We start from the raw sequence: 19,177 nt of genomic DNA on the forward strand, positions 1-19,177 counted from the left end.
GGCGGGCGCTGAAGTGGCGGCAGGATGGCGGCGGGGCTCGTGGTGCTGAGGCGGGTGGCGGCGGCGGTGCGGGGCCGCGGCGCCCTCACCCGCGGCATCCTCACCCGTGCCGCGCCGCGCCGCCACCGCGGGCCGCTGCCGCGCACGCCCTGGACCACCCGCGGGCCGCCACCGGAGGTGCTGGCCCAGCAGGTGGAGCGGCGGCCGGTGCGGGAGCAGGTGGAGCTGGACGCTATCACGTACGCGGGGCGGCAGCACTTCATGCCCGGCCTGGCCCGGCCGCGCTTCCCACGCTGGGACCGCGGCTGGCATGACCGCTGGCACTCGCGGGGGCCGCGCTACGAGGACATGCCGCTCTACAAGGAGCGCAGCTGCTACATCTGCCACCAGCGCGCCCGCCTGCTGGAAGGTACCGGCCGGCCTGCCCCGGCCCCGGCCCGGGCCCCCTGCCCCGGCGCGGCCTGTGCAAGCACCTGCCCTCCTCCGCCAGCCAGGGCTTCTCCTCACACAGCCCATAAACCCGGCCGGGGAAGGGCCTGCCCCGCCTAAGGGCCCTGCCAGCCCGCTGCCCCCCGGGCTCCCTAACACCTCTGCTCTTGGGTTTTGTTTCAAGGGGTGCGGCAAGCGCAGTGGCTCACCAAGACGAAGCTGGTGGAAGGTTTGCCACCATCGGTGCTGAGCATCCTTGACAACCCGGCTCACCAGCTGGAGGACTATGAGGAGGGGGTAAAGCGTGCAGTCTCACACGCACGGCTCTGGCACACGACAGAAGTTGCTCCCAGGAGAGAGGAGTATTGGTAAGTCCTCCGTCACAGGGAAGACCATTCTGCTGCGTGGTTATGGCTTTAGGATAAGCCGGTCGTCAAGCAGGTGACTTAAGAGCCAGGGATTTTAGCACTGCAAAGAAAATTCATACTTAAGTCTACTGTTGAGAGATTCAACTGCTGCAGGCTTTGTATCAGGTTGTCAACTTGTAAAACAAACAACAGGAACACAAAAAACCAAGCCCCAGTTCTGAATATTGATACTAGGACCAATGTAAACACATACTCTTCGTTAAAGCTCCTCACAGGCCGCAGTCTGTTTCAGCTTGAGGTCTACTTCTAACTGATGTGGAATGGCAGTTTTTTAAATAACTAATGGTAAGCATTACCTCTGCCAACTTGGAAAAGGATTGGTGTGTGGGATATTAATCCAAAATCTGTGTTAACCGTTTGGAAACATTATGCTATTGTATGTTTTGCATACAGTAACATCAGAGCATTCATGTTCCAGAAGCATCTGCCCGCCATTATGATTGTGGTTTTTATTAAACTTGTTTTTTTTTCTCTCCTCATTTTAAAGCCCAGTACTGTTTGAAGACTTGGTGCATTTATGTCGGTTAATGTCTGCGAAGTACCCTTCTCTAACTAAAAGAATGTTGGCTAGAAACTACAAGGTAGCAGCTATGTGGGAAAGAGGTTAGTTGCTTCTGTGGTGGAAGGGTTTATCTGTTTTCATTAATATGAGGGGTAACAAAGCTGCTAGCTTTAAGGCTGAGGACTTAGAGCAAATGAAACAATTTCTGGAACCAAGTAATTCTTCCAGTTTAAAGCAGTGCTGTAAGCATGGGCAGCCTTGGATGATGGCAGGATACTTGCCCCGAGGACATTATTAGGGTGTTAAACAATATCGACAAGATGGTGGGAGAAGAGAACCGGTGTCTTAGAACTGATTGGTTTGGGTTTGGGGTTTTTTATGTCCAAAATCCGTACTGTTCTTTTTCTGAGTATATTTAGTTAAGAAACTAACATCAGTAATTAACATTGGTATTTTAGAAGAAGAACCTGCAGCTGAGCTACTATTTAAGATGAGTTTGAAGGTGAGAGGAAGAGAGCGAGCCTTGCAGGACAATGACTTGCTAGAATGCTGCTGCCCAAAAGGAAACATATGTCTTTCCCTGATCTTATTTCAGCAGTGTTTGATTGTAGCCTAATTTCCCTCCCCAGGATCCACTCTCCTTCAGGTCCGTGGCCTGAATGGAATACTTATGAACTCTATGACCCCAATACCACCAGTAGCCTCCAAGGAGGAGATAGTGGCCACTGCAGAACATGTTCTGGAGACTTTTTATCCCATCTCTCCTACAATTGATCTTCAGGAAGTGCATGTGTACAAAGAGCTCAACGATACGGGTAAATCTCGCCATAGATAATAATTTTCCGTCAGACTTAAGTGTTCAGGTTAACCTGGAGTCCTTCCCCTTCTGTGAGACACCTGTGTGGGTAGCGAGCGTATGGGAATGAGGGGACAGAGGAGCCGGGCACAGGGTCTGCAGTGCAAGCACGCCAGACCTGTGGCAAGTGAGTATGTTGTGGCCGAAGCAGGACTGTGGAGGAGAACTTAAATCCCAGCAAATTACTTTTAACTGTTCCTGAAGGTATGGGAGAAAACATGGGTTGTGCAGTCTCTCACTGAGCGATTTCTGACATGATTATCTGCCGTTTAGGTTTTAGAGATGGTTATCCGTACCCTCATCCTCACACTCTGTTCTTCCTGGAATCGGCCAACATTCGTACTAACAGGTTCAGACCAGAACAACTTCGTGCTAAAATGCTGATGTTTGCTTTTGGCAATGCGCTGGCAAAGGCTAAGGTGCTGTACGGGGTACGTATTGGAGGCTGCTGCTGACTTGCTCGGCCTTTGTTCTTTCTCTAGTGCTGCAGCTAGTGGAAAGAATCGTGAAGTTCCCTTGCTGTGGCATGTTACAGTAGTTTTCAGATCTGAGCTTCCCGGTCCAGAGGTCTAACTCTAACCTTCAGGTATGGTTACTGATGTCTGCTGATCCAGAAAACCGTCGCTCAGCAATGAGTGTGTTCGTGATGTGACATGCACTGGAGTGGTAATGGGTAGGAACTGGGGAGCAAGTTCAACTGTAAAACTCTTAACCCATCCCACAGTTCAGTATGTAAATTGATTCTTCATTGCTGGCTGAAGGAAGAATTTTAATTAAAATACAAAATCTACATTCAAAACTTGTTTGACTAGAGTAATTTTCTGGGCAAGGTAACAATACGTTTATTAAAATCTTGGCTTTAAACCGAGTAGAAGATGCAGAATCAGCAAGTACTCATACAATTTCTGTAGTAGCTGCCTTTTTAAACATTTTCCCCCCCTCCACCTTCTTTCCTAGAATGATCCCAAGGTTTTGGAGCAGCCAGTAGTGGTGCAAAGCATTGGCACAGATGGCCAGCAATTCCAGTTCATGGTGTTCCAGTTAAATACAACAGACCTTGTCTCTAATGATGGTATAAAAAATCTAGTCTGGATTGACTCTGATCAGAATCTGTATGAAAAAGCCCAGTGTATCCCAGAAGTCAAGAAGAGAGTTGTTGTGGTAAGCAGAATTTGGGAAATGGTGCTGGAAATGCTGCCCTTTCACCTCTGCTGGAGGTTCGAGAGCTGCCGTAGAGCTGCAGCTCAGGTTTTAAACCAGCTGAAGGGACCCGACACAGGCACTGGCCTCATTCTTACTTAAGCAGGTGTTCCTGACAGGGAGTGTTTGTTGTGCCGATGTACCACGTAGCATGCAAACCGCATGCCAGGTTTAATATGAACTCCGGCATGAAGATAGCCCCATCTGTAATCTACCGTCTCATGATATGCTTGTTTAAAATCAGCTCGTGCTCTGATGAAGGAAGTGCTTACATGCAACTGTCAGCTTTGCTGTGGAGTAAATAGAGCACAGTGCTGTCAGCCCTGGTAACGCTGGGAGGGCGTCTTCAGTTTGATGGGCAAAGGGTTTCTGCCGGCTGAGGTTTATATATACCGGTGGAAGTACCCGCGCACACACCCATCTGGGGAGGGAGAGCGCAATTTGGAAGCTACCGCGTCTGAAGTCTTGTTTAAGCATATTTAAAACCGTTGTTTGTCTACATTAATCACTTCACTGCAAACTGAGCATCCATGTCTTTTTCTCTGCAGAAGCCCGCTGGAATATATGGCTTTCAGCCAGACACATTCAAGAAGTTTCTGGCACTGTATCTGCATGGAGCTGTGTGAAATTCAGCTCAAACGAAAATACTTCACCAACTGTACCTGCTGCTTCTCTTTGCCAGAACCATCACATAATTAAAGGTGGATTAATTTACTTTCAAAAATAAATTATATTGTTACTGAAAGTAAAGTTGTGTGTTTGGTTGGTTTTGGTTTTTTTTTAAACCAAATTGTGCATGAAGAAACTCTTTCATTTTAGGGGCTTACCTCTGGATTCAGGTTAGAGAGTGTCATCAAATGCATCCTCCTGCACTCTTCCACCGTTGCCTAGAAAGAACATAAGCCAGTCATTATTCCTCTGCGCAGGTTCTGCTCTCGGTGTGCTTTTGCACAGAGCTAGACTCAAGCCTATTTTCCGAGGTTGCTTTGAGTACTTCTGAATGCAGTGTATGTGGAAGAGACTTACAAAGCTTCAAGGGGAGAGCCTGAGACACGAGCCTTTTTCATTCTGCCTGGCTTTTACTTTGTTTTACTCCTGGCTGCTTTGGGATGTGTCGTGCTGCCCTGCGCTTAGTTCCCAAAGCGCTTAATCGGTGAGATTGCTTTGTTGGATCTATAGAACTGCAGTTCTTTCATCCCCCAATTGGGGATGAAGAGACCTAGCCATTTTGGGAAAGTGTTGTAGAATGTAGCGTGAAACTTTGGTGCCTGGTAGCTGGTGTTTGCTGCTAAAAATACAAAGGAAGAATTTCTTCCTGCCACACAGAGTTAACTGAGCAGGAAGTGTATTCTTTTTAAGATGGGGGGGGGATTAGTGTGTTTTTTGTAAAATGAAAGCTAAATTAGCTTCAGTCAAATGTAGAATGTTTTGCAGTTCTGCACTGATACCCTCCAGCACATGGGAAGGAATAGGACAGCCTGTACTATTTTAAGGTGTAGAAGAGCGTATTTCCGAGAAATTCATCTCGCTTCAGCGTCTTGTGTCAGAGGCTGGTCTGTGTTTTGTGATCTTCTCTGACCATCTGGATGAACACTCCAGTTGTGCGTTGCAGTCTCAACCCATCAGACAGCTCTACTCCACAGGTTTCGGAAAACAGATTTTCACTAGTCAAATTCAAGATCAACAGTTCACCAAGTAAATTGGGATGCATTTGCTGTAAGTTAAATTAACAAATCCCTCAACAGTTAGGAGAAAATGCTTGAAAAGTAAATAATCTAGTAAGCATTGCATTGATCTAAATCATGTTAATTCTGCCTTCTCAAGGGATGCCTAATTCAGCTCATCAATTTACGTCTGCTCAGATCTGTATTTTGCACCCAGTTATTTAGGAATATATTTTAATACTTGCACTCTGTGGAGACTGTGCCAGTAGGTGTTTCTCAGCTGTTGGCTCTGCTTTGTCACACGGACCCTGCTAAACAGCCCTAGGCAACAGCCCTTGGACTACTGACGTGCCCTCGCCTTTCCAGCTTTGGGTCATTACTGGTCTTAAGGAGGAAACCCTGCAGGGCAGCCAGCCGCCGTGCTGACATGCCCGAGCAGAGCGGTTTTGCTAAGGAAGCCCGGGAGAAGAGTGGCTGCGGTCGAGAAGGGGGTGGGTGGGTGGAGAAATGAGGAGAAATGAAATGCCTCGCATGCTTCTAGTAGATGTGGGAATGTGTGAAGATGGTCTGCACGGGAAAGAGCCAAAGGCCCTTTAGGTGCTTTTACCTCTCAACAAAGACATCTCTGTTAGGACAGGCAGTAGAAGAGGAGAAAGTGAAGCTGGAGTGCTGCTGTCTTCAAGACTGAGCAGAGAGAAAGCATCAGCATAGGGAGAGATGGATGAAGGCAGAATGAAGGCAATTTTGACAAATGACAGAAGCAGTAAGACGTGGGGTAGTCAGCAGGGGAATAAGGCTTCAGCACGTTACAAGAGGCATCAGGAAGCCACTTGAGATGAGGGGATTGTGCGCAAGCGTGCAAGATCGTGTCCCTGGTTTGCTCAGGGCACAGCTGATCTCACCTGCAGTGCGGGGAGCAGTAGTACTCGTGTGTTGCTAGAAGGAGCAGCTGATCCTTGTGCTGAGTAAGCTCCTCTGAGGTCTAGGAGGGGAACTTGAGGGCAGAGCAGGGCTCCCAGCTTGGCATCTGGGATGAGCGCTCAGGCTGGTCCATCATGATGCCGGTGTGAGGTCCGTGAAGCAGGCAGCCCCTTGCTATGGACAGCCGTGCACACGTGCGTGGTGTCCCACTGGTCTTCCCAAGTGCACTGCACGTGGTTCAGTTCACCCACTCGTTCCTCCAGTGTGACCTGATGGAATTGGCCCAGCTGAGGGAGGTGGGACCAAGGGCAGGACAATGGGTCACACAGGCACATCTGGGTTGGCATCAATAAGTTATAAAGGCTCGTCAGCAGATGAATGGCATTACCTCAGCACAGACCAAGAGCCAGGCATTAACTTTTAATGAACACCAGGCGAGGAAGCAGAACAGGCAAGAACCGAGTGGCGGGATTCAAGAGATGAAGGCCCGGCAGTGCCTGCCTGCCCAGGGGAGAGCTCTGCAGCCACTGGGGCAGAACCGGGCTGCCAGCCTGCCCTGGGGACGATGCACGGTGTGCCATCGGGCTCTGCCACTCCACGCTACCTTCCCCTGAACTGCCCCCAGTGCAAAATCCGACTCCACGGGCTGCACTCATCATGCCAGCAAGTACACGCTGTGCTCAGACTGGAGCCCCTGGTTGTTCAGATCCTCCTCCTGCATTTAATTTAATGAAAACTAATGGGGGAGACAATTATGCTTAAGGTTGGGCTCAGGAGGCGTTTAGAGGAGGGAACTTGGCAGTTTCTCATGGCGGTGTTTAATAAAATTAGCCTGTAACCCAGTAAGAACCAAGGGGAAGGGCTTTTCTATGCCCCGCAATAAAACCACAACAGGCAGCATCACCGCCTGTTGCTCCGGGCAGCCAAGTGGGGCCTGGGTGGGCAGCATGGGCGGGAATGGCCCCAGGGAGCTGGGAGGGCAGGGGGTCTTCATCACCATCCACTGATTACCCTCAGGGGTCATGTTTCCAAATGATGGGACAATGCTTGCACACCACTTTCTGCAAAGCACAGAGGGATGTGATTGCCTGGACCAAAACCCACACTGGGGCACAGCTGCGCAACCCGCGCAAGGGCACCTGTGGTGTTAACCCAGAGGCACACCTGTGCAGCTGGCAAAGGGTGCAAACACACCCCACGCTGTGGCCCTGCCATTAATTATATGCTAACGGGCTCTGCAGGCACGATGGTTTTTCTGGGTGGTTCCTAAACCCAGCAGACAACCAACGTGTTGCCCCCCTTGCCTGTGGCCACAGCGTGCTCGCTCCTGGGATTGCAGCAGTGAGGTGGCTGTGGGTGCCAGGGCTGGGTGGGAGCAGCCCCCAGGACCAGCCGAGCTCCAGGATGGTCCCGAGCCTGCAGCTGCCCCTGAACATTCCCGCAAGGAGGGAGAGAAGTTGCACAGTTGCAGCCAGCCGCATCCTGCCTGAACTAGTCAAAGGCAGAGAACAAGTCTCAGGCAGCAGCTCCCGGAAGCGTTTCAAGCACCCGGCACTTGCAACTACCCATCTAAACACCCAAAAAGCCCCAATCTCTCCCCAAACGCTGCAGCAGCCCCGATGCTGCCCGCTGGGGAGCTGGGGCAGCCTTGCCCACATTTCTCCATCTCCAGCAGCTGGTTCAGAGCCTGGAGCTGAGTTTGATCCTGCAACGGTGCACACACTCGCCCTGCACCGCAGCCAGCCATTGCCCAAGCAGGGGGTCAGCAGACCCCATTGCAAGCCTAGATATATCCATATCTATATCTGTATCTATAGCTATAGCTATATCTTATGGGTTTTTTTAAGGTGACACTCGCATCCCTTCCCCTCCCTTGCTTACCTCCCAGCAGTGCAAGACTCCAGCAACGGGAGCAATCAGGACCCAGCTCCTCTCCCAAGATATCCCCGATCCGTAACCTGTGGCATGGGACACCAGCCTCCATCGCTACACCGGCATCCCAACTCCTCCAGCCTCTAACGAGGAAACTCTGGGGAGACAGGGTAAAAAAAAATAATAATCACGCCCCCCCCCCCCCCCCCCTTAGCCCCAGAAAGCCCCCCTCTGCCTGCAGCCATGAGCAAGCACATCCTCAGCCTGGTGCAGGCAAGAATGACCATTTTCCTTGGCTAAAACCTAAATTTTCAAAATGGTTAAAAAAATAAAAAAGAAAGAACATAACCCCCAAAACCACAAGCGAGCATCATTAAACCAAACCTCTCCCAGTCCCCTGGGTCCTGCACTGCAGCAGAATCCCCATCCACCCCCCCAGCCTCAGCCAGCCCCCCCCAGTGCCAGCCCCCACTTGGTTCTGCATCACCTCCACTCCTGCATCCCAAACCTGGGGTCTCACTCAGCCTCCAAAAAGAAAGGTCAGGAAAACAGCCCCCACTTGGTTCTGCATCACCTCCACTCCTGCATCCCAAACCTGGGGTCTCACTCAGCCTCCAAAAAGAAAGGTCAGGAAAAAAATGCTTCCCCTGCCCCGCCCCCCCCCCCCCCCCCCCCCCCCCCCCGAGTCTGGGAGCAATCACCAGGAACAAACTGCAGAGCACTGAAATCAAATGTTTATGTTGATATTTATTACAGCATGGGGGGGGAGGGGGGGAGGGGGGAGAAGGAGGGAGAACCATTTCATTCAAAAAACCATCCCATACCAATGAAGACAATAATTTAGCTATTCATTTTAAAATACATTAAAACCGGTCCTTTCATTTCCTCATGTCAGAACAAAAAAAAAAAAAAAAAAAGAAAAAAAAGAAAAAAAACCCCAAACCCTGAACAAGATGTAAAGCGGAAAAGGGGAAAAAAATGACCCCCTTGGGGAGTCCCCGGGTATATTTGCAATGCAACAAATCTGCGTTCGGTTATTTCTCGGCATTACTTGGAAAATATTAACCTGACTGTAACTATGAGACTGACACCCTCAGACCCACCCTGTCCCACCCACCCCTCCCTCCCCAGCGACTTTCTACAGGTAAAGCACAATTAAAATGCCTAGGAAAAAGAAGGCAAACATTAAAAAAAAAAATTCGTATTACACGCTAAAAAAAAAAATAATTGTCATCTCATGTCTTGCAGTCAGAATAATAAAAACAAGCCAAATGTTCCCCGAAAACATTTCAATGAAGGGGTGCGGAAAAAAGACATCCCTTTAATAAAACATTATCAACAAATATCGTACACAAACTACAATGTATAATAATTATTTTTTTTCCCCTCTCGGTAATTTTCGAACCAGACTACAAGGTAAGAAAAAACACTGAAACAAGATACAATGCTTTCAATAATCCGCACAAAGGTCAAATCCAAGGGAGAGAATATTTTACAGAATATGATATACATGGAGCAGAAATGGGAGCTGGAGAAAAACAAAGACCAAACTACAGGGTAGTGTCATGTACAGAGATCCCAACCCGCCGCCTTGGCTCGTCCCTTCCTCTCCCACCAGAAGGAAGGGCCTTCGATGCTTGCCATTAATTTTTATTTTCTTATTACAGAGCGAGCCTACAGAATAGCAAGGTTACATTTTAACAACAAGAATTCCTTAAAAAATATCTCCATCCAGTTCCAAATCATAGAGTGAAACCCTGACAAGAGCACATCTCTAAAGAAAAGAACCCCCCCAAAATACCCCCAAAGCAAATAAAAAAACCCCCAAAAACCCCAAAGTTAGCTGGAGATCACAGTTTCAAAGTCCCAGGTCAGATTAACCCTTTCTTTCAGTGGATTGAAAAAAAAAAGAAATTGGAAAAAAAATCGGTTTTTGCAGTGAACCAGCTGAAGGACTCTGGGGAAGGGAGGGACAGAGATTTCTTCTTGTACTCAGAGAGGGGGGGAAAGACTAACACGGTGCATGCCACAGTCACAGAGAGCAAGATCACGATTCATTCGAGGATGTGATCCTAGAAGGGGTCACCTGCGTTAACAAGTTTATAACGAGGTGGTGGAGTCTCTTCCCCAAAGCAGATCTTGTTAACTGGAGGAGGAAGCGTTGTGCTGCAAACAAACCAAAAAAACCCAAAAATAGAAGGGAAAAAAAACCCCAAAACAAAACAAAACAGAACAAACAAAAAAAAAAAACAACCAACCAAAACAACCAGTCCTTCTGAACAAAAACCACCATTGTAAACTGTCCAGTTTATTTTAAAAAAATGACTACAACAGAGACAACATGAGATTTCATATCTAGACTAGCTTCCTGGTGTCGCACGGCACAAACATACAACAGGTTCGGTTTCTGTCTTTATTTAAAAGAACAAAGCAAAGAGATCGGAGTTGGGTGCTAGAGGCTTCTGTTTGTTTCCAAAAAGAAGTGTCATGTACATATATAAACCCTTCTGCACAAAGAAGGGTCTTGTCATGTCTTGAAATATTTTAAGTTTTGTCCTTCATGTTTTATGGAATAAAAAGTTCAGCCTTTTTATTGCATGAAACTAAACCTGGGGTTTTGGCCCCCGCCACACGTGTCCCTGCCCATACACCTAGCTTCTTCTTCTTCTTCTTGCATAATTTGTTGAGATCCTCCGAACGGCAGCTGACTCTCTTGATCCTGGAGAGGAGGAGGGGGAGGGAAATCACACACTCATCGTCATGCTGGGGGAATACTGGAAGAGAGACAGAGCCAAGGTGAGAAACCAGGCGGGCCAGACCCCCAGGCACCCAAGGGGGCTGGAGGCTGGTGACAACTACACAGCAACCTAATTGGATCAGGAGGATAGAATACACTGGAGACTCGAATTTATCAGGGTGTAATCTGCTCTGTAGCTTGCTTTTCCAGGGAGAGAATCAGCAGAACAGTATGGGGTGAGATGCAATTTAAAACAATTAACACGCCCGCGTCTATATGCTGATAATAGAGGAAGAAGAGGAGGGGTTGTCTGCAGCCACGCACAGTGCCTTGGATCGGCCAGGCCAGCACAGCTGGCTGCATCTGCACCGGCTCCTCTCCATCCTGCGGGATCCTCTCCCCTCCGTCGGCACAGCCCCGTCCCGCCAAGCACCCAAGCCTGCACCCACCAGCATATTCCCTCCTCCCCATGTTCTGTCCCGGAGCAGCTCACACACAGCACAACCCAGCTCCAAAAGGCACCCACCACCAAGCCCACCCAGCCCCATGCCAGGACCCCCCGGGCCCGTCCCCCCTGGCCCCAGGGAGGCACGCACTCACATTGTCATTTTGGAAGGAATGAAGAAAGTTGCCTCCCAGCTCCCCGTCGTCTCTTGGAGTGCCCGGGGGATTGCTAATGCCACTTATGTTGTTTGGAGAATTCTGTGGGAGATGGGGGGAGGCAGTGAGCAGGTCCCTGAGCCCCCTAAAATGCCGTGGGGGCGGGACACAGCCCTGCCTGCCCCGGTCACATTCCCCCAACGTGTCCCCATCCATTGGGGTCACACCGGCACCCCAGTGCCAAGGCAAGGGGGGGCCCGCACGCCTGCTCTGCAACTCACTTACTTTTGGAAGTCCATCTATGTCTCCTGACCCTGCACAGGGGAGGACACAAAAGGAGAACAGCCTTACTGAGCACGAAGCGACGGCCCCGCGCCCCCCTGCCCCGCTCCCCCCAGACCCCCCTTTCTATTTCCAGCCAGAGGCTCTGCTGTGAGCACTGGTCCAAACTGGGGATGGGAGCAGGCACTGGGATGCTCTGCCAGTGTCCCCAGGAAGTGAAGGCATGGTTGGGCTCCCCAAGCCACAGTCCCCCATGCAGGCACTCACCTAACGATCCGTTCATGTGATGGGGCTCCATGCCACCCATGCCACCCATGGGGCCGTCAGAGCCGGGGCCCATCGGGAACTGCGGAAGGAAAAGGCGACAAAACCAAAATCAGCCACAAAATCACCCCGCATGTCTGCCACAGCCCCAGCGGCTCCTGGGGACCATCCCCTCCCCAGGCATCCCTCCGGAGCTGGGCGCAAGGAGGGATGCATCCACCCCCAGGACTGCAGGGCGTGTCTGGGGGCTCGTGGGTCTCTGGGTGCAGCTATAAAATTCGGCCAGACAGGTGCAGGCAGACCCAGCCCCCTGGCAGCGCAGGGGGCTCCCTCCAACCAGCAGTTAGCGAGGTGTAAGCCTGCCTGCATCCCGCAGCACACAGCATCTCGCTGGGCACGCAGCTGCCACCATCCTGGCCGGAGCAGCAGGACCGCCGCTCTCTTAATAAGCATAAAAAATTAACAAAGTCGCTGAAGAGTTAATCGCTTTTTGATGGTTTGTTTTATTTCTGTTTTGTAACAAATGGCTGAAATCAATTAAACTGCTTTACTCTCAACTGATGAAGTTAATTATGATTTGTTATGGTATCTGATATGTAAATTATTAGAAAGCAGACTTACATTCGATCGACTGCCTGCGGGCGGTACTGGATTAATCATTGTGTAGATGTTGTCACTTGAATTTGTTGAATCTGTGGAACAGTGAAGCCCAGTAAGTCGGGTGATTAATTCATTTCTTAATTAAAACAAACTCGTGCCACTTGAACTCATTCTTTTGTATTTTATCACCTAAAATTCCCTCTAAGTACCACCATTTTCTGGCTAATTTGTATTTAATGAAGATCCACAAAGTTTTTAATCACAGAAATTCAACTGTGAAAAATAATTCAACTCCTGGCTGGGAAGCGCGGGGAGGTAATTCCCGAGCCCCACAGCACACACATCCATAGGGGGATATAGGAACATCCCCAAAGGCCACCCCAAAGCCAAGCAGCCCACGCTGCTCCCTTCCCAGAAAGGCAAAGGCTACATAAATTGGCTGTCACTGGTTGGGCTGTGGTCACCTGTGCTCGGCGGCACAGCCCCATGGATGGGGTCTCCTGGCCTGGCAAGAGGCAAGAGCTTAGGAGGGCTGGCCCTGGAGAGGGGGGTCTCGGGGGGCTCATACCTGCGGGACTGGGCATGATGGGTGTCCCCGGAGGACCACCGCCGCCGGGCGGGCCCTGCAGAGAAACAAAGAGGGGGTCAGCTGCGTGAATATGAACATCGCCCACCTCCCCACGTTTTCAAACGCCTCCCCCGAGGCAGACCTCACATCCCCAAACCCAGCCTGGCCGCTCTCCCCGGCACCATTCCCCCCAAACCACACGAGCTCCCTGGGGCGTAACATCCCTGCACCCCTGCGACAGGAGAGAAGGAGCAGGACTCACCACGTATGTACCAGGCGATGAAGAAGAGTATGGGATCTACAGAGAGAAGAGAGCCAGTTCAGCCGCGGGGTGCACTGGGGGTCCCGTGGGCTGGACCCCAGCTGTGCACAGCCGAGAGCCCCTGCCGCCCCCCGAGCCTGGCCAGGATGGGGGTCCCAGCCCCGGCCAGCCCCCACCGCTGCACCTCGCCACAGGGAGAGCAGCACAGGAGCAGGGCTCCAGCTTTAGACGCAGCGCCTGCATGAGAGGCTGGGGAACCCCCTCGTTAGCAGGATTCAGCTAACGGGGAATGGCCTCATCTGCGGGATGGCTCCCGGAGCAGCTCCGCTCTCGCTTCCAGGACCATGAGATACTCACTGAGTTAGCACTGCTGGGGTTCGGCCACGGTCTACCAGCTCCTGGCCCCCTGGGGTCAAAATTAAAACAGGGGAAAAAAGAAAAGTTGTGGGTTTAGCCATACGGTCCCGCAGATCCCGAACTGGCGGCCAAACGCGCCCGGCGCGGGGTTTGCCTTACATGTTAATTCCAGGCATGCCGGGACCTAGGGAGTTGGGTGGAGGTCTCATGCCGCTGCCGTAGTTCTGCAACGATAACCAAGGGTCAGTCTGCTGCAACGGGAAGGGAAACCAGAGGAGACAAGAAAAGGGAAAAAAAGCTCCAACAAACAAACAAAAACCCCAAGAGGGTTAGTTTGCAAAAACGAGCTTTAAAAAAAAATATATAATAAAAAAATTAGATGATGATGATGATGATGACGAACGTTGAGGCAATTAGCAATCATGTTTATAAAAAACCCAGGCAGCTGAGTATGGAAGGGAGCCAAGCTGAGCCCTGAAGTCGTGTCCCCCTCCCCCGGTCTCTGATGCCAGGGTGGTGGAGGGAAAACAGCCCCCTCCCAGCTCCGGGAGACAACTCTGCTCACAGCCCCCGGGTGCCAGCAGCAGCCCTTTGGGTTTCTCTTTTTGTGCAGGAGAAAACAGGGGCAGGAGGAGGGAGGAAGGCGTCGCTTGGAAGGTTATTGCTGCAGTGTAAGGACAGGAAAAGGCTGCACGAGCTTCCCCCGGAGATTAAGCATCCCCTGCTCCCAGGATGACAGCTGGAATAAGGAAAACCAAGCCAGGCTTGTTTTCCTGTTGCTTCCCAGCTCTCTGCGACATCCCCCGGAGCAGGTCTGCAGCCCTGGGGAGCGGGCGAGGGCAGGCAGCCCCTCGAGGCTCATCTCCTGGCTTCTTCCACCCTGGCTTAGCCTCCAGCTGGGACTGGGAGCCTCAGATCTGCGTCCCTCGTCTCCTGAAACCAGCTCTAGTACAAAGCCAAGCCCAAGGCAGCGAGGGAAGAGGAATCCCCTGAATGCCGCGCTCCATTTGGTCTGCGCTTTGCTCCCTGTGCCCTCTGGGCAACATGTAGTTGGATTTAGGTCGCGCTGCCAACTCCTCCCCCCCCACACCGCGATGCATCTTTTTGGGCTGTATTTCTGCCATTTAGAGAAAAAAACCATGCTAGGGCAGGAGGAGGGATGGCTGGCCATTTCCTATCTCACAGCCCCTCAGAGCGCTCCAAGCTGGATTTGAAGTACAGTACTTCAGTGCCGTGGATTTTTCCGTGGATTTAAGGATTCACCGGAGCACGGTGCTCATGCCAAAGTTTGTTTTGAAGAAGCAGAAAAGGGTTTTCCCCAAACAAATTACTGGCAAGTCCTTAATTGATCAAAATTCCAGCCATTTAGACTGAATAGCAGCATCAAACCCCTTGTTTGGGGGAGAAAAAAAAAAAAAAAAAAAAAAAAAAGCTCAGCGTTTTTAATTGGAGCTGAAAGGCTGGAAAACGAAGCCAGCTGAAAGATGCTTGGGGAGGGTGGGGAGGGAACACAGCTGTGCCGAGCGACCTGGATGCTGGGCTCCCACAAGACACTGCTGAAACCCAGCGAACTAAAAACCCTCTTCACAGAGGCAGTGGCAAACCTAATTCTGGCTTCTGCAGAGCTAAAACTGTGACTATAAAGGGAAAAAAAGGCAGCGGTGATGGGCTGCAAGGGATGATTCATTGTTGGTGCATAATAAGTGGCTGTTGTCTGGATGCCGGGATGTCCTGGCTGGATGCTGGGATGTCCTGGCTGGATGCTCTGCAGCCCTTTGGAATAATTTAAGCAGTACTTGGGAAGGTCCTGATGCAAAGCCTCAAGAAAAAAAAACCCTGGGCATGCAAGGTGTGAGGGGCTGCTGGGTTTGGTTCGGTATTTTTGGTGGTTGCCCGCACAGGCGCCGGTACCTGGGTGGCTGCGGGGAGGCAGCACCCCGTGGGTGCCAGATTGGGAAGCCCAGCGCTTCTCCAGGGGAAGGCTGCCTTTCAAAAATCCTCTTCGTAATGTAGGTACACAGGGAACGGCAGAGTCAAAAATAAAGCTCTGAACATTTCACAACTCCTGCCGGCTCCCAGAGCTGCCGCCATCCCACGCGGCGCTCAACGCGCGCTCGCCGCTTCCAAGTTTCATGGCGAGCTTCGCAGGTGGGAAGCGAGCAGCCTCCCCCAGGCAAACCGCCGCCACTCGCCTTGGCGCAGGACACGCTAACAAATGCCGGGTTTTTTGGGTGCAATCCTCCAGGAAAGGAGGATTTTAAGCAGAGCGGCGGCGCTGTTGGAGGGCTTGTCCGTGAAATGACGCTTGTGCAGGTTTTTTTATCCCTTGCCCTAGGATGGATCCGGGTGCCTGCGGAGATGGCTGGGCATCCCTGAACAGCATCCTCAGGCTGGTGTTAAAAAGAGATGACACAACTCCCTCTTTACACAATATTCACTTATCTCAACAGTCTCCGGGGGAAAAACAAAACAAAACTCCAGCGCGCCCGCTTGTCTCTTGACAGACTCTGATCCTCGCGCTACAAACTCGACGTAGGCGATGATGCAGAGAGGATAAACCTCCAACCAAAATATGGTAATCTGGTGTTGAAGTCTCGTAGAAGGAACAAACAGCAGTGAGTCAACAACAAGCCACTCCATAAAGTGAATCAAGGGAAAGACAGCATATATTAACCCAGATCTGCTTAATTCCACGAGTGTACTCCCCCCCCTTCCTGAGATGGAGAGCTTAAGCAGGCAGCAGGAGGGGCAGGTGGATGGGAACCTCGCAAAGGCAAGCCTTATTCCCCTGCTGAAGGGATCTTTGCCATTTCTTTTTATTTATTTATTTTTAATGCAGGCCTCCTTTCCCTTTCCTCCTGTTAGGGTCGTAACTATTTCCCAGGCAGGCAGCGTAATGCACTCACGGGCTGCTCCGGCACGGCGCTAAGTGCCATCCCCTTTCACAGAAGGGCAGGAGGGAGGTTGCAATACCCTTAATGAGCTCTGAAGACCTCACTCATGTGAAAAGGAGGGATTCCCAGATGCGAGACTAATGCAAAACGCATTAACACTAATGGGGGGACGTGGTAGTGGTGTGGGGGGGGACTCCCAGCCCTTCGAGCCCCCGGAGGTTGTTTCGATGGCGCGTGGAGTTTGCCGAGCTGTAAGATGCTCTTTGGCGCGGGGCTTACCTGTGGACCGGGACCCATGGGGCCCATCCCTCGCGGGGGATTCATCCTTTGCATGGGGCCGCCCATGTTAGGGTGCCCTGTTGGGAGGAAAGCAGGGGCGTTACACAGTGCAGCAGCCACTTCGGGTCCCAAATTAAGATCTAACGAGAAACGTTCAGGTTCAAACCTCCTTCACTGCGTTTACCTTGCTGTCGCGTGGGATCCATTGAATTGGGCAGCAATGGCTGTGTACCGGGAACGGCGCCCGGGGGCTGTGAAAACAAGGGGAGGAAGATTAAAAAATAATAATAATGGCTACAATGCAGCCCCACAGACACAGATTTGGGTCGAGGCTTTAGGCTTTCAGTGGGCTCCTCAGTGGGCTCCCTGGGATGCCTGCTGCTGCCCGAGCATCCTGTATCCTGCTGCATCCCACATCCCAGCCATCTTCCTACAGCCTCTGGGTGTTTGCCTCCCCTTTCATTTCGCAAACACTCTCTAAAAACCAAACAAGGCACCCGTGTTTCCTCCCCTCCCCACAGACCGCACAACATCAGGCTGCCGTATTTTTTGGGAGTGGGGGAAAGCCTGGGCTGCGTGGGGCAGAGGTGTCAAAGCTGGCAGGGAAAGGAGACCGGCAGCTTGGCTCTCCGGTATTTACACAGCGGCAGGGCCAAACTGTACAGGTTGCAGCGATTCACCAGCTGCCAGCAGGGAGATGCTCTGTTTGCAGCAGCCCAGGGTTGGACCTGTCCCCATGCAGGCAGAGGGGAAGGCGGATGCTCCCCCTCCCCAAATCCACGCTCTGCTCAGGCAGCGTGGCTAAAAGTTCAAAGGCTGCTCCAAACAGATAAAGGGGGAGAAAAACGCAGATACCATCTGCTTGGGGGAAGCAAACTGTAAACAGTTTTGCTACAGTGCTGCCTTTCATTTGAATGCTGACACACGACGGATGCCACTGCTGGAGGCTCTGGGTGTGCACAGCCACACTGAGGCACAATCTGCCCAGCCCCAATTTTTTGCAGCCTGGAAGCTGGCAGCAGGAGGAAGATAAACCAGGGGGGGTTGTAGAGATGGATATTTACACTTCTGCTGCCTGACCTTCCCACCTGCCTATTTATTCCTCTTGTCCCTCTGGATGCGACTGTAACCTCGCCGAGCGTAGGCTTACCCAGCAGAGGTTAACCTACCTCTGTGTAGGTACAAACTGTTTTATACATGGTGTTGGGGGGAAAACAAATTAAATCCTTCCAATTAACTGTACCCACTCCTGGCTACTTGACCCTGCTGCAAAAGCAGCCTCCCCAAACTGGTCCCCTGCCTGCCCCAGCTCACTGTGCTCACCCCTCCAGCAGTGCTTGGGACCACAGCAGGACAGGGTCCTGTTAAAGTGTCCCGTGAGGAGGTGCAGTCCATCAACACCTTGCTAAAACAGCCACCAGTGCTGTGGGTGCGGGGCTCTTCCAGCTCAACCGAGGGTCCTACACCAGTCCCCCCTGCCCCCGAGTCTTCCTCAGCTACGTCTCAGCTGTCTCACCATCATTTAGGAAGTTCCAGCAACTCAGGTCTCAAATCCAACAAGCAGAAAGACAAAGCAAGCTGCTATGTCCTATTTCCTGACTATCCTGCTCTTTCTGCTAGTAAAAGCTATATGTAGTATATAGTAATATATATATATTATATATATATGTATGTATATATAAAATAATGTTGTTAGCCCAAAACCAAGCTCCCCAAGATAATTTTTGCACAGTCACCTTTGCAACTCAAAGGAATGACAGGTTTCCTTTAATTTCCCTTTAATGACAAATAACCTCTGACTCGGTCATTACCCCACGGATCTGCATGGCATCATCATTGGGAACCAAGCGAATTCCTCAAGCAAAGGCCATGAATTCAGGCAGCGCGTGGGGTGGAAGCCTCCATCCACAAGGCCAGAAACAAACTGCCCTTGTTTAAGCTGGGATAAGAGGATAAACCCAACCCAAAAAATTCAGCAGTGACCTGCCCCGCTTGACCCCGCTGCTGATCTAAGCGCTCGGTCAACCCAGCAGCAGGATTATCTCCATCACTTTAATTTTCTGTGATTGCAGGGAAAATCCAGCCGGGCAGTGAACACACGGCACAGTACAGCCGTGCTGCAAACACCAGCAATAAAAAGCAGCATGTTCTCCACCACCATTTACACCCTGGATGCACCCAAACCTCAAAATAAAATGAAAATAAATGTGACGTTTGATGCTCTGGCACCAACAAAACGGAGGATGCCCGAGGGAGGTGATGCTCTGCCATCCCAACCCATGGAGCATCTGCGGGACACCTGGCCCTTGTCCCCCTCCCTGGATAAAAGCCACCCTCAGGAAAGCTGCTGGTGCGGAGCCCGAGAGCATAGTACCTGGTTGCCCATCCTGATGGGGGGCCGGGGACCTCCAGCGTAGCGCGGCGACATGAACGGCTGCAGGGACACAAAAGGGAGGTCAGGG

At 51.3% G+C, this 19,177-nt stretch overlaps 2 protein-coding genes across 4 annotated transcripts in view; one reads left to right on the top strand and one right to left on the bottom strand.

Annotated features, from left to right (window-relative positions):
• The first annotated feature begins 9 nt into the window (after positions 1–9).
• MRPL37 (mitochondrial ribosomal protein L37) lies at positions 10–4,165 on the top strand. Its single transcript, XM_040610119.1, has 7 exons — positions 10–409; positions 614–797; positions 1,345–1,460; positions 1,989–2,174; positions 2,489–2,646; positions 3,173–3,376; positions 3,964–4,165. Exons 1-7 carry the CDS (start codon positions 25–27, stop codon positions 4,039–4,041), a joined length of 1,311 nt encoding a protein of 436 aa, XP_040466053.1. The 5' UTR covers positions 10–24; the 3' UTR covers positions 4,042–4,165.
• Positions 4,166–10,164: 5,999 nt separating this feature from the next.
• SSBP3 (single stranded DNA binding protein 3) overlaps positions 10,165–19,177 on the bottom strand; it is a 54,893-nt gene continuing 45,880 nt past the window's right edge. For 2 of the 3 annotated variants that reach the window (XM_040610121.1, XM_040610120.1), the window contains 12 exons: positions 19,090–19,149; positions 16,900–16,966; positions 16,716–16,792; positions 13,702–13,766; positions 13,543–13,591; positions 13,186–13,221; positions 12,924–12,978; positions 12,377–12,447; positions 11,759–11,837; positions 11,495–11,523; positions 11,210–11,311; positions 10,165–10,646 (listed from right to left, as the gene is read on the bottom strand). In XM_040610121.1, coding sequence (XP_040466055.1) covers positions 10,617–10,646; positions 11,210–11,311; positions 11,495–11,523; positions 11,759–11,837; positions 12,377–12,447; positions 12,924–12,978; positions 13,186–13,221; positions 13,543–13,591; positions 13,702–13,766; positions 16,716–16,792; positions 16,900–16,966; positions 19,090–19,149 — 720 coding nt within the window. In that variant the 3' untranslated portion in view covers positions 10,165–10,616. Of the gene's footprint in view, positions 10,647–11,209; positions 11,312–11,490; positions 11,524–11,758; positions 11,838–12,376; positions 12,448–12,923; positions 12,979–13,185; positions 13,222–13,542; positions 13,592–13,701; positions 13,767–16,715; positions 16,793–16,899; positions 16,967–19,089; positions 19,150–19,177 lie in introns of those variants that run through there. The other variant, XM_040610122.1, reaches the window with a different exon arrangement.

The sequence above is a fragment of the Falco naumanni genome, chromosome 11 (genome assembly GCF_017639655.2).
Source record: "Falco naumanni isolate bFalNau1 chromosome 11, bFalNau1.pat, whole genome shotgun sequence".
NCBI lineage: Eukaryota > Metazoa > Chordata > Aves > Falconiformes > Falconidae > Falco > Falco naumanni.